The sequence below is a fragment of the Halyomorpha halys genome, unplaced genomic scaffold, assembly GCF_000696795.3.
Source record: "Halyomorpha halys isolate HHAL.00 unplaced genomic scaffold, Hhal_1.1 Scaffold1749.1, whole genome shotgun sequence".
NCBI classification, from domain to species: domain Eukaryota; kingdom Metazoa; phylum Arthropoda; class Insecta; order Hemiptera; family Pentatomidae; genus Halyomorpha; species Halyomorpha halys.
Genome location: NW_027113763.1, coordinates 153,851 through 167,918, shown reverse-complemented (window position 1 = coordinate 167,918; position 14,068 = coordinate 153,851). Strand labels below are relative to the sequence as shown.

The following is a 14,068-nucleotide window of genomic DNA, read 5'->3' as shown; positions in this document are numbered from 1 at the left end:
CAGGTAACCTTAAAATACCAAAGGTAGTAAAAGGTAAGACACAACACGAATTACTTTTCTTTCTTGCACAGTAATGCACTACTAATTCACATTTTTATTTCTGTTTTTAGAGGGTTCGGAAAAAAAAAAAAAAAATTTCTAAACATAACTTATAATTTGTGATTTCCTTAGATTATTATAAGATTCAAAATTTCATAATATTTTCTGTATCTAATGATCATTTCTTGAAGTATTAGAGGGTGTTCTACTATAAAAATTATTTAGTTTACATACATCAGGTATCCGATATTGATTCAAGTCATACCTATACCGCCTTAATTATACTTATTGATTTCCTCAATAAAAATGAAAAACAGTTCCACCAAGAAAAATCATCCCCCCTTTGAAATCCTATCAATCGTTAATTCTCCCCTATCTGACCATTTCTGCCCTATGGGGTGGTTACTAACTTATTCCAGTCAAAGTGAGAAAATTGTTTTTCATTCTATGGGTACACAACATAATTTTTTTAAGTTAAGTAAAATAATTGAATAAAGGTAAGAAAATTAACAATACCCTCAAAAGACATACTAAATGCCATTATTTTGACCCAGCAAAAATAAAATAAAATTTTTGAGGTGAGTTAGATTAAGTTAGAGGTTAGGGTTATTGAACAAGTACAGCAGAAGACCCTGTATATATTTTACATTTGTACACATGAACAATAACAAAAAAAGTTATAAAAATCTGTTTTTGCATACTTGGCTCAATTTTTAGATTTTAGTCAGGATCATATTTTAAAACTCTATTCCTCTCAAGCAGACAACTTTTCATTTCTTGTGATGTCCATTTATGAGAAGTTTTAAGATATAATTAATGATTGGTCCCATATCGATTTTTATCATAGACCGAAAACTATTTTTGCTTTGTTAATATGCAACTAAATTTCGAACGAATGAAAACAACGACATTTGGGAAATGGCTAATCTGATTTGGCCCAAATGTGATGAAAAGTTGGTGATTTATGTGAAATGGGTGTAGTATCAATTTCATAATATTCCATCAACTACTTTCACTTATATATGAGCAAAACACCTTATTGGATACATCTTTATTTCAACAATGGATTATAATCATGAATATATATTTATAAGGAAAAAATAAACTAAAAACAGTTAGGAAGGTAAACTGATCTATTTACTTGACAAACAATTTTCTAAATTTTGGTTCCCAAGGGTTGCAAATTATTACTATTATAAGCATCTTAATTAATTATGTATTATTAGATTTTTAACGAGAATAGTTTACTTATTCTCTAATTTAATTTAGCTCACTAATTAAATGTTGCTTATATCATCTTTCTCTCTCTCAGTATATATCGATTCATGAGAAGTAATGCATAAATTTAATAAGCAAAATAAAGTTAATTGAATAAGAAACATTAAATATTGGACAGAATAACTCATTTCAATTATAGTACATTACATTGATAAATGGTTCAGAAGTTGCTAAATATCTTAATGTTGCACGAGAAGCATCATTAAAGACTAGCTAGCAGGCCGGCTGAATTAAACAGACTAACAAGTACACGAAACAAAAGAAGATTTATGTAACGCAATTACTTTAAATATTGTAACCCTTTATTTACGAGTAAAGATTATAAAGATGTCACATGACAACATGACTGTCCTGAATTAGAAAACCACTAAGCAGTCAAGCAGAACTTATAAACTATAAGTGATTGTGTTTTTCTATTTGATTCTAATAATACAACTAGTGTATTATCAATATCACTTCATACAATTTTAATTTAAAAATGTCTAATAGCTAATGTCTAAATAACTTTTCAATTTAAAATAAATCATTCAATTTGTTATACACTAAATGAGCCGGCAAAAGTAAAAAATAGCGAAACAAAACTTTTTTCAAAATCCAACTCTGAAAACAATCAATGGAAGAGTTTTCTCAGGTACACTGTAGAGGCTTTGTTCTTCACTCAGTGACTCTTTAAGTACCCATGTATATGACAAGAAGAGTAGTGCTAAAGATAACTAACAGATTCTGGCTGTTCACCATTTCCAATTTTCATTTTATATCAAACATTTTATTCTTTGTAAATTATTTAAGGCCAATTTAATCAAAACATATTTACTCTTTACAATACTGATATATAACAACAATATAAAAAGACAAATACCTATTAGTCTTACAATTTATTACATTGAATTAGGCATTGTATAAATTTAACATTTAATTTATAAAAATAATCTATTAAGAAAACACCTAATAGATAAACAAATTGTAATAAACCTACCTACATTTAATTACAATTAGATATACTTCTCAAATTTGTAATTTGGCTTCCACAACTATCAATACGCAAATTAAAATCAAAGTTTATTCTATGAAGGCTCTTTTGTTCAAGTATATATACTGGATACTAATTAAAAGCCTACAGCATGAATTGAGAACTGTATTCAATGATTCATCAGAATTAACTTAAAAGAATAAGTTTTTGGTGAACCCATTGAGTAGCCCTAAAATGTTTACAACTGAATGCTGATGTTAGTGACAAAAAATGCTACTCATTCCAAATATATCATAATTAATAATATGGATCTAAACTTATGAATTTAATGTTAATGCTCCAGGTAAAATGATAATGTCATTAATACCACATTCATAATCCTAAATTTCAGTAAAAGACAATGCATTAGCAATGTTTAAAATAAGTAAAAGTTTTTGGAAGTATAGAGTTGCCGTATACTTCCATAATCAGTAAACTTTATTGATTCTTGCCACTATGAAAATAATCAATCCAGCTTATGCAAACACATCACTTTGAGAAAACTAATGACACCAATTATTAATATAACTCATTTTTTAAAACAAATTTTAAGGATCGTGAAAATAGATTACATGAACCTCAACAATACTACCAACAATTATAAGGATTATCAAACTTTCATACATCATTGTTAAATGACAATAATTAACAGAAATTTGTAAATTTTCATACCTTAATTGGGGTCCAGTCATGTCTGGGCATCCAGACATAGTACAGAATTCTGATATTGTTCCATAGACCAAGTTTATATGGTCAAAAAACGCAATAGCTGAAAGAATATACAAGTTTATTTGCAATACTTATAAAATAAATCACATTAAATATCTACAGGAAGTAACATACTATGAGAAGCAAGCCATTCATTATAATCCAAGCCAGCAGGTAGATCTACCAATACTCTGAGGTCAATTTCAGGTAACTTTCTTTCTAAAACAGCTTCTTCAAGATATAGTTTGGGTTCTTCAGAGCTTACTGACGATGATTCTTTGTCTTTTCGACGGGCTTTTCTATGGAAACAAAAATCGAATGGTTTGACACTTACATAGCCAAAAAAAAAAAAAGTAAGCTCTAGCAACAAACATTATTGTGTAATGGTAACAATGATTTCATAATAACCATTTTGAATGGTTCTACATAAATTGTCATTAATTTATCAAGAACAAATAACGTGATTAGTAATGGAAATCAATTGGATGTTTAACGTTAAGTTTGACGTACCCCATAAACCAGTCCACGGTATCGCGGAGATATTCAGGTAATCTATCCAGCTTGAAAGATGTTGGATACCTCCACGATACTAACAATACTTTTAGAAAATCCACAATTTCACCATATCACAATATCTCATCTGATAATGAACATGGCGAATTTCTTTTCTTCATCATGGATCACAAACCATGGCCATCAGCACATAGAGTCCACTGCCACAAGAACCAATTTGACTAAGTCATGAAAGAGTGGAGTTAAGATTTTACTCGTATTATATTTCTAATTAATTTTGAGTTACAAAGCAAAATTTAAACATGAAGTAACCTAAGTAATACGATATACCTTTTCAAAGTGTTAGACCTATACAAACGGTTCAGTCGTTACCAAAAGTATTTCAATTACCTGGGAGGTTACAAGTTTATGTTTGTAAATTAGCAGTCAAAATTTTGAGTACGTTCAGTCAAACCGGGTCTGGAGGATGCTTTTACCCTTGTCACTAAAGTACATTATTTTTCTGAACTGTCACTCTGTCCATTTTAAATTTATAAATTTTCGATTTGTTTACAGACATATTGAGTGAGTTATGGAAGTAGTAAGTCCTCTTTCGTTATTGGAAGTGACCATGGGTGAAGAAAACAATGCTGAAGATGGTATTTCTGTCTTTAAACCTTATTTTTAAAGCTTACTTATTTGATTGTATTAATTTACGTATTTTTTTTATTTCAGATTGTATAATAATAGATGATGATGACAGTCAGAGTAATGTAACCAGAATGGAAGTAGAAGTTGATCCTTTATTAGTTGGACCCACAGTGGTTTATAATGATACACAGAATGATATGCCAACTCTTTGGGTCACCACCAATATTACTAATTTAGCTGGTATAACTAATGCCGAAGCAGCATTTAGAAAAAGTCAATACTCGAGTAAGTTAATTTTGTTTTTGAAATTGAATTTATTATGAACAATATGTGAGTGTGTTATGTTTTATAGCAATCAATGCCAATTGATATGATGAAAAGAAGAGGTGAGAAGAAAAGGCTAGGATCTGTTTTAGATTATGAGGAGATTGGTATAATACTTCGAGCTTCAAAATTCATGCATTATAAGTGGTGTTTAGAAAAGTTGTAACTTACCCGTGATGAATATGAACATAAGTATACTTAAACAGACATTTAGAACTGTTTGGAAAGAGAAGCATTTGGCACCCCGAAAAACCAGGAGTTAACTATACCTTTCTAAATGGTTCTTATCATGGGGGAGGATAGATGAAAATTTAAAACTGAAATTTTACTGATTATGTGTCTAATGTTCAGGGATTGAATGGGTGTATTGTGTTATCATTCTTCATACTTTAATAAAGTATTTGATTGTTTAGTTCTAAGATTATCTTTTATTTTAGATTCATATGAGGTACTGACGGAAATACTGCATTGTTCTATATGCCTTGAACATGTAGGTTGTGATATTAGACTCCATCCTAGTTCCATTGAGCACCCTGCTTTAAAAGTTCTGATTTGTGAACATTGTGTTTGTATGTACAAAACAGTCAATTTTATAATGAATGATAAAGGAAAAGAAATCAACTGTAGATGGTGCGGCAAACCACCCTTGTCAACTGGCCCAGTTATGAGAACTTGTCAACAATGCCCTTTCAGTTTTTGTGAGGTAATAGTATTATTATTTTTTTTTTATGTATATTGCAAGATCATGATGACCAAAGTTAGTTTCTATATATATTTTAAAATGTATTAATACAGGATATTTAGGGACCAAAAAAAAATCACTTAATTTTGTTTTGTTTTTTTAATTTTTTTTCTTAATTTTTTTTTGTGAGAAGAGGAGTTCAGAGAACACCACTACTCCCGATTAGAAAATACTATTAAAAACAAGTGTTTCAAAACTCAAGGCTAAAAAATTCTCTGCTAAGTACTTATGAGAGTATAGCCCTTCCTCACCATTTTAGTTGGTTATGATTTTAGTTGATTTCATAGTCATAGATTTGTTGTCTTAGGATAAAATCAAAGTGGAATGAGCCATTTTGAAATATAGTTTGGTCCAGGAAACACGAACATAATGGATAGAATATAATAAAATTTATTTTAGTTTGATTTTTACATCAATCCTCAACTATCTTTCAGATGTGGGCCAAATCGTATAATCCGGTTTTGAAATACAAGTATTTCTAAGAAAATAGTTTATTGCATGCGTTAAGGAAAGTAGTGAAGGGAATTTAATGAAATTGATTTAAGACCATTTTTACACTATTTCCGAATAGTTCAGGTGTAATTGGGATACTTTTTTTTTTTTAATACAATATGATTGAACTTTTTCCATGTGATAATTTGTAGACAAGTAGAAAAAATAATTTTCACATGTTTAAAAAAAAAAATTGGAATGCAGTTATATGGTAAAAAAAAATTTCATAAAATTATTGAAAAATTTGTTTGAAAAGGAAACTTTATTCATGAAGAGTTGCTCCTTATCATAGGGATAATTGTATCATGAAATAAAAATGAGATTGGGTTGAATACCTCAAAACTGCATTTGTATATTGAGATTTTTCTAGCTTTAACCTCTGTGGAAATCAAAATATTAATAAACCTCACCAAAACTCATCAAAAAATAATAACTTCTCCACTTGTGGTCGAAGCAAGGAAAATTCTGCTGTCAAACAACTCCTCACAAGGAAATAAAACTTAAAAAATTTCTATTGAACCGTTTCGGGGCTTTTCGAGCAATTTTTCAAGAATCACTTAAATTAGACCAATAGGCAGATAGTTATGAAGAAAATATTCATTATTTGTGCAAAAGTTTACAATTCTTTTTTTTAAATGATTCATGTGACAATATAAAAAGTAATGTAATTAACTAAAAAAGTTTTTTTTTTAAATTTGAATGCAGCTGTTATTTGAATGGTGCTCAAACTTATAATATTTATCTGAGTACACTGTTATTTTCTTATAAATATGACAAAACCCAAGAATCTCTTTCTTTATTTTAAAAAAAAAACTCTTAATCTTTTTTCTGTTAATAAGCATTCCTTTTTGAACAAATTCTTCCTGCAACTGCCTCAAGACCCTTTGTGAGTTACCGTTGTTTTCCTTTTATTATCTAAGGTGTCTGTATTATCAGGCTGGATATACTTAGTAAAAACCACCATTTACCTATAATCTTGTTTATTTTGTATTTATTTTCAATTCATAAGTATATTAAAAAAAAATGTTTGTAATTGGTTTTAGTTGTGTTTACAAAATAATTGCCCTGATTATTTCGAGTGTGAACCACGTTTTCCATGGACTTGTGTAGTCTGTAATATGAGGGTGCTTTGGCCTGCTAGAGCAACTCTTTGGGCTTTACATTGTCTAAAAAGAATACTATTGAGCGAGTAAGTACTGTTGAACTGTATGAATTGTTTTTGAAATTGGAATCAGTTGTATATGATAAACCTTTAATGGTTGTTTAAATTATTATAAATAGAGGAGATAATGAATTTTTGTAAATTGTAGACAAAAAAAAAAAAAAGTAAAATCAGATACTCTTTTTTATTTATATATTTTTTATATATATAAAATATGTTGTAAAAATGTTGATACAAATTACTTAGTTTTTTTTTTTAATCTTTAGTTATGTTAACAAATATTAATATAAATTAAAAGGATGTAAACATTTTCAGTGGAATTACATAATCAATATATTTAAATAAAAGTAGAGGTATGTAGACACATCATACAGATGTATGATTCACCATTCAGCAACTATTACCTGGCCTACACCAATGATGTTCATAGTTGTAGCCTTGAGTAACCCATCGTACACTATGGTGGTTGCCCTCAATTAGCTGTAGTGGTATGGCATATGTTGTTGACCTAGGGCATTTTTATATTTCAACCAATTAACAAAACTTCATACCCATGGAGACAGGTTCACTAACTATACTAACTTACTTAAGTTAACTTCAGCAAGCGGTTTTAGATGCATCAAGAAATTATAGCCAAATCTACTTTATAGTGGGGGAGATAAAAACATAAGTTTATTAATTTCACTTATCATTTACCGTTTATTTAACTCATCTCACTTTGTACATGAAACAAGCAATATATATGCCAATTTTTAAGTTGGTGAATACGCTGAGCTCTGTTAGATCCTAATATGCTTAAAATTTCCGCCATTGCTTCCTCCCTGCCAAACTTAGGGAAGCTTCATGTGAAAATTTAAAAAAAATTGTTCTCAATATAAGAAATTTCCTTTCCCACTTAAAATTTTATACATAAAGGAACAAATTTAGTACCATGTCTATAATCAAATCGTTAGGCATAACACCTACTACGGTTACTTTGATCTTAATGAAATTTTCAGGAATTTTTTGGGTTGGTGTCTAGATGGCTCTATATCAATTTCATCAAGTTCCACCCTCTTCTTCTGCTGCCAACATATTTAAATTGACATCCAAAAAAGGACTAGTCTGATTTGGCATATATTTCAAAACAGCACCTTCTTCAGATTTTATTTTTAAACAACAAGAAATTTATTTAAAAAATACAAAGTTATTCTCAAATTTTGAAATATAGCTAATTATGTATTGACCATAAAGTGGGACTGTTAAATGCCTCTATTGCTGTCTAACTGCTGGTGTAAATTGTTTGTTGTTAGTCTGTTTTTCAATTCTTTCAAGATCTGAGCACAGCTAGTATTTCACATTTGAACAGTTGTATACTTGCCTAGAGTATTTGCCTATGAGTAATTTATTCCCTCTTGTGGTTTATCTTTTCCCCAGATGTTTGTCCCTGAGTCTCTAGCTGCAAGAGAGCTATCCATATAGTAATCAAATACCATTATTTGGTCTCTACTACTTTGTTATATCTATTTTTACATTATATTTTGAATTTGAATATTATTGAATTAGGTTAATTGAGTGTATAGTAAGTACCCTGTCCTTAATTCAATTACTTAGTTTCTAATATCCCTCTTGTATTAGTGTTTTGTTTCCTTAGACAAGTAGTGTTTCTGGGTTTTGCCTCAATCTCCAACTGCATTACTTCCATTGCAGTTGTTGAAGTAGTACTCATAGTATACTACTAGTTACCATTAAATAGGCTTTTTAACATGAACAGATGTAGTTTCTCTGGATCTATCCACTTTCGCTTTGTGCCACCATAGCATGACTGCATAAAGGACTATTGGTACAATTTAGAGCCAATATATAACATTGCCGTTCAAGCTGTGAAACCTTGTTACTCCGAAAAAATCTTTTTGCTGTTTATTAAAATTATAAATTAATGCATTATTTTAGAGACAAATGAATTCTTGGAATCAAAATAAATTATATAGATATTCTACAATAGGATAATTGATGAAAGGTGTATTGATTTTTAAATCATTTAAAATTGTTAAGTTCAAGCGATAATATTCCGTTTGAACCTTCAAGTTTTTCATACTGCTCATTCATGCCTGCCAGTTAAGAGTCAACCACAGAATATTTTATTGAAGGAGATAGTATCCCTCCAGAAAAGCTTTTCATGGACCAGAGGTGGATCCAGAAATTATCTAGGTAGGGAAAATAAAAAACTTTTTAAGACTCAATATATGAACTAACTTCCTAATGCTTAAACCCATTAATGACGAGAATCCTACTGTTGAACATGAAATCCAAACCACTATCAATGATGCATTTGAAGAAAAACTGCTAAGAAAATTGTCTTGTGTCAAGTCGGATTTGAACCATTTAAAAAATGCCCTGTATAACCATATAGTATATATGTTTAGGATAAAATCTAAAATTATTTAAAAAATTATGATTTTCTTTTTCTTTCTTCATGTCTGTCCCCCTCCCCTTTGGATCTGCCAAGCTAACAAACCTGGTTGTTTTTCAAATATTTAAAAAAAAATGTAGTACTTTAGAGTAAATGGTACACACTTTGTACCCAAATTTCTTTTACAACAGGATTTACTGTTGGTTGTGTGGATTTTTTTTGTTTTTATAATAATTATGTATGCACATACTAATTCTATTTTTTTTTAAAAGTTTATATCTAATTTATTTATTTATTTTTTTTTTCTGAAAACAGTCCAGGAAGTTCATTAGCGAGGATAAATGGAGATATCTCTTTGTGCTGTAAATATAGAAAGAAAAAGAAAAAAGTAGTAGTTGATGCTCTTCAGAATATTGGTACAGCAGAAAATTTGGACTTAGATCAGTTGGTTCCAATGCATTTGCTTAATGGAGCTCCTGAGTTTCCTGAAGTACCTTTACCTGATTCTATTAAACCTTATCGTAATAGCCAAAAACTTAATGTTGCTAAACCAAGAGCTAAACCACGACCAAAATCAAAAATGAAACCAAAACCTAAACCTAAATCTAAACCGAAGCCTAAAACTAATGCTGGAGTGTGTCCTTCTTCAGTTTCTGCTATTGTTTCTTCTGAGGAAAACAATAAAACTGTAATAACACCGCCCTCTGACAATAAAAAACCTCATTGGTTAAGACAAAAACTGGTTGGTTATATAAATGATTTTGATCAATTAAAGATTAAGTTGGAAAATATTGAAAAGTCACTAGACAGTGAAGAAAATGATGCCCAAATAGAAGAGACTGTTGGCGATGTCACCACTCTCCTTTCGCTTCATAGAGAGCTTTTAAATAGTTGCCGACTTAGTTTAATAAATGAATGGAAGGAGAGAAAAGCTAGATTAGTTCTGGAAAAATATAATCCTAATACTGATGAAGTAACTGAAACCAGAAATGCAACTTCTCCTCCTAAGGTTATTATAGAGAGAGTGCAAAAACCAAAAGTTTCAAAGTCAAATAACAGAAAGAGACCGAATAGTAAGGCAAGTATTAGTAATATCAAGTATGTCAACTTTGAAGATGCCACGTACCATCCGATAAAAGAGTGCTATGTGAAATTACAAAAACTTGAAATACCTTTAGATTCTTTTATTAAGCAAGGAAAAACAAATATTAAGTAGCAAGTATCCATTTTTATTTTAATGAAGTCAGCAAGTCGAAGTTGGCTAATCGAAATCGTGTACTTTTTATGTTTATTTCATTTTTTTTTTAATACATTTGTTATACCTATTTTATTATATATTTTTTTATTTTGCTTTTGAAAGATGGAAATACTTTGTCTGTATTTTGGGAAAAAAAAAAAAAAAAATGGAATCTCATAGCATATTGTTGCTTGTTCCATTATGTTGTACCTCTTGTACAAAACTCAAAAGTTTTGCTTAAATTTAAGCTTTAATTTTACACAAAGTATTTTGCATTAAATTATTAAAATAAGTTTTTGTTTAAATTGCTTATTTGAACATATAATATCTGTATTTTGTTTTTTTAAAGAATTATTTTCTTTTAATAAGCAAGCTATTATATGTGTGTATATACATGTATATTTAAATAGACATAAATTTAATTTTTTTGTAAAGTTTTATTTATTTTTTAATATTAATAGGTAAGCTGTTATGTCTTCATAAATATAATCAAAACTCTATGTATCGAACAAGAGGGGTTCCTTAAAAAAATTTGATATATAGTCCTTCAACATGAAAAAGTAATTTTGTAATTAGTTGTCATTATAAAAACAATTGCAATTATTTTTTAAGTTTAAAAAAGTATCGAAGGAAATACTTTAGAGTTAAAGGAAGAAAAAACACCGAACCATCTAAAAGATTTATTTGAAAAATTGTATAAATTATTTAACTGTTACCCATTCTTATGAGCATGAACTAAAGGCCTCCAGATGACAATCACGTGGTATATTTTTTGATATGTGACTTTTTGTTCAGTTCACAGAAATTGTATTCTCAATATACAGAATTTATTTTCCTGTTAAAAATTCAAGGCTCCTTAAACAACTTCGATATACAGAGTTTTTTAGATATATTTAAGTTTGCTTAACAAAGGTTTGACTGAATGTATAAATATGTATACACATATATATATTTAACCTATCAAGTGTACTTAAATTTTGTTTTATTTTAAGATCATATTTAAGGTATGAGGAGCTCGAGATTAAAATGCCTTTTTTTCTATTTTGATACAAAATTCGGTTTGATGCCGACAATATCCCATATACAATGAACTCTGCTGCAGTTCTCTTGTAGTTCCTACCTTCCAGATATGGATCATGGCAATGTTGACCATTGTCCTACCTTATTACCCCTAAGGCAGAGGATTAGTTTTCTATCTGCCTTCTTGTCTCTCATATTTTAGCCAGATAGGAATAATACTAATAATTTCAGAATCAGTTTTCTGAAAATCGAAACAAAGTAAATTTAGCCCTTTTAAAATAAAAATAAAATTATTATTATTATTAATAATAATGATAATTTCAAAAATTATCACAATTAGAAAATGTGAAGGATCTTTCTTCACCTTATGTTAAGCATCCAAATATCAGAACTTGTTTTGGATGTCTTTTAGCTTTTTATATTAGCTTAACCTATCTATGGATTATATAATCCTGCTCAGTTTATAGAACCACTGGTATATTGTAGTAATGGTTTATTTTAGCTACTGATGAAATTGTTATTTTATTTACTTAGACCTGACTTTTTAATGAAATGATTTTATTTTTTGTTTCTCTCCTTATGCCAGGGCCCTTATATATTTCATTAGTGTAAATAATATACAATTGTCTTATCTTTATGTTTTAAATTAATTTATGTTATTCTGTAATTGTATCTATAAATATTTCATATGTATATATTGTACTTCTGAAAATTAGGAACAAATTGGAATCTTGTAAATATAAAATTATGTAATAATGATTAAGTATATTAATATACTGACAGATTAGGTATGGAATCAGTTATATGTTGGAATGAATCTTATTTTTATATGAATTTTGTGTAGTAAGATAGCCTAAGGCACTCTGTAACGAGTGAAAAATTGGTTTTACATAATATCCATCATGTATCAGAATTGTAAATTTTTGTTATAATTTTAAATTGTAATGAATTTATTGCTTTTTACTTTAAACAAAATTATTTTCAGAAATGCTTAGTATTTTGTAGTATTTAAAACTAACCTTTTAAGTTTTATTGTGTTACTGTATGCCTGAATTGCAGATTGATCACTATTGCAATAATTGTTTTAATTTCTGTATTAAACTAAAGGTTTCAATAAAACATTTATTCAAGTAATGTATCAATTGTTTATTCATTATAAATAAATATGATGAGCCCCAGTGCAGTCCTTGGCTGCTAATCTAAACTTTCAGAGGTTAACATGCCACAGCATCTGAATATTATGATAAAACTATAATTCCTGGCTTTAGGATCTCTTAGTAATAAGAATAAGCATTTGTTTGGTACAGCTCACGCCACTCTATAATTAATTTTGCAAACCTGGTCCATTAAAATTCTGTTACAGTTTTAATTTAATTTTTTTCTCTATTACTAAACCTCAAAATTAATTTATTCTTAAATTGCAGCTATAAAAATGTTGCAGCTGTGTTTATTATACACTCAGATTTATCCTAGGCTCACCATCACAACTTTCACAGGGGAATTAGGTGTTCCTGGGATCATCAACAATCTAAGTGAAGTAAACCAGAAATAAAGAATGTATGATGTTTATATTTATACCATAATTTATGAAAGTAACACAAAAAAAAAAGTATTGGTTTAGTTCGGAACTTTGAAATATTCCGAGACAGTCAATATATATTTATCATTTTACAAATAACAAACAAAAAATGTTAGCAAATTTAAATTTTTTTATATTTTTGCCTGCCTATCCTTTGGTGCTCAACATAGTAAAGTCCTACAAGTATAAGAGCCAGGAAGAAAAAAAGGCAGTTATTTCACCCCAATTTTTTATTACTTTAATGAGAACTATGTATTATTACTAGTAAAAATTGATGAGTATGCCAAGTATAGGTAGGGGGAATAAAAAATGGTGGCTGTTTCAAAACGTTAAAAAAAAATTAATTTTTCATTCGGGGCCCTTATGTCTTTAAAAATACCAACAAGGTTAGAAAATTTAAAAGAACATCATTTAAAGGAGAGTAAATTTTCTAAAATATTGAACCAAATAGAGCTATTTATGTTCAATAGTTCTTGAGAAATATCTTCTAAAAAATTAACATTTCATAAAAATATACTGAAATATTAGTAGTTAGTGAATTTATTTTGAAATATCTATATCTCAAAAACCATTTGACATACAAATGTCTATTAACACTCAAATTAAAGCTAGTTTAATGTACTATTTAGTAGTTCGTGACATTTATCTTTGTAGTAATAGTTTTCATATTTGCTAAAAAAAAAATGATTTATAGTTGCTCAAACAATAAGTTTGATTAATGAAAAAATCTATCTCAGGAACCATTCGATGCACAGATATCTGTGAGCACTCAAATTAAAGGTAGTTAAATTTACTGTAAAGTAGTTTATGACATGTATCTTTGTATAGGTGGTAGTTTTTTTGATATTCACATATGAATTTTAAAATAAGTAAATTTTACCCATGAAAATTTGTCCAAACAACTATAAATCAATTTGTTTTAGAAAATATGAAAACTACTACT

The 14,068-nt window shown here is 28.7% G+C and overlaps 2 protein-coding genes across 2 annotated transcripts in view; one reads left to right on the top strand and one right to left on the bottom strand.

Moving 5' to 3' along the window:
• The window catches only part of Mob2 (MOB kinase activator 2), a 13,620-nt gene extending 9,898 nt beyond the window's left edge, over positions 1-3,722 (bottom strand). Inside the window, exons 1-3 of the mRNA XM_014435948.2 lie at positions 3,545-3,722; positions 3,170-3,333; positions 2,999-3,095 (exon numbers count right to left, since the gene is read on the bottom strand). Of these exons, the coding sequence (XP_014291434.1) occupies positions 2,999-3,095; positions 3,170-3,333; positions 3,545-3,549 (266 nt within the window). The 5' untranslated portion in view covers positions 3,550-3,722. The remainder of the gene's footprint in view (positions 1-2,998; positions 3,096-3,169; positions 3,334-3,544) is intronic.
• Positions 3,723-3,858: 136 nt separating this feature from the next.
• LOC106690507 (uncharacterized) lies at positions 3,859-12,938 on the top strand. The gene is made up of 6 exons (XM_014435947.3): positions 3,859-3,985; positions 4,103-4,185; positions 4,262-4,462; positions 4,939-5,204; positions 6,779-6,924; positions 9,605-12,938. Exons 2-6 carry the CDS (start codon positions 4,119-4,121, stop codon positions 10,503-10,505), a joined length of 1,581 nt encoding a protein of 526 aa, XP_014291433.1. The 5' UTR covers positions 3,859-3,985; positions 4,103-4,118; the 3' UTR covers positions 10,506-12,938.
• The last annotated feature ends 1,130 nt before the right edge of the window (positions 12,939-14,068 follow it).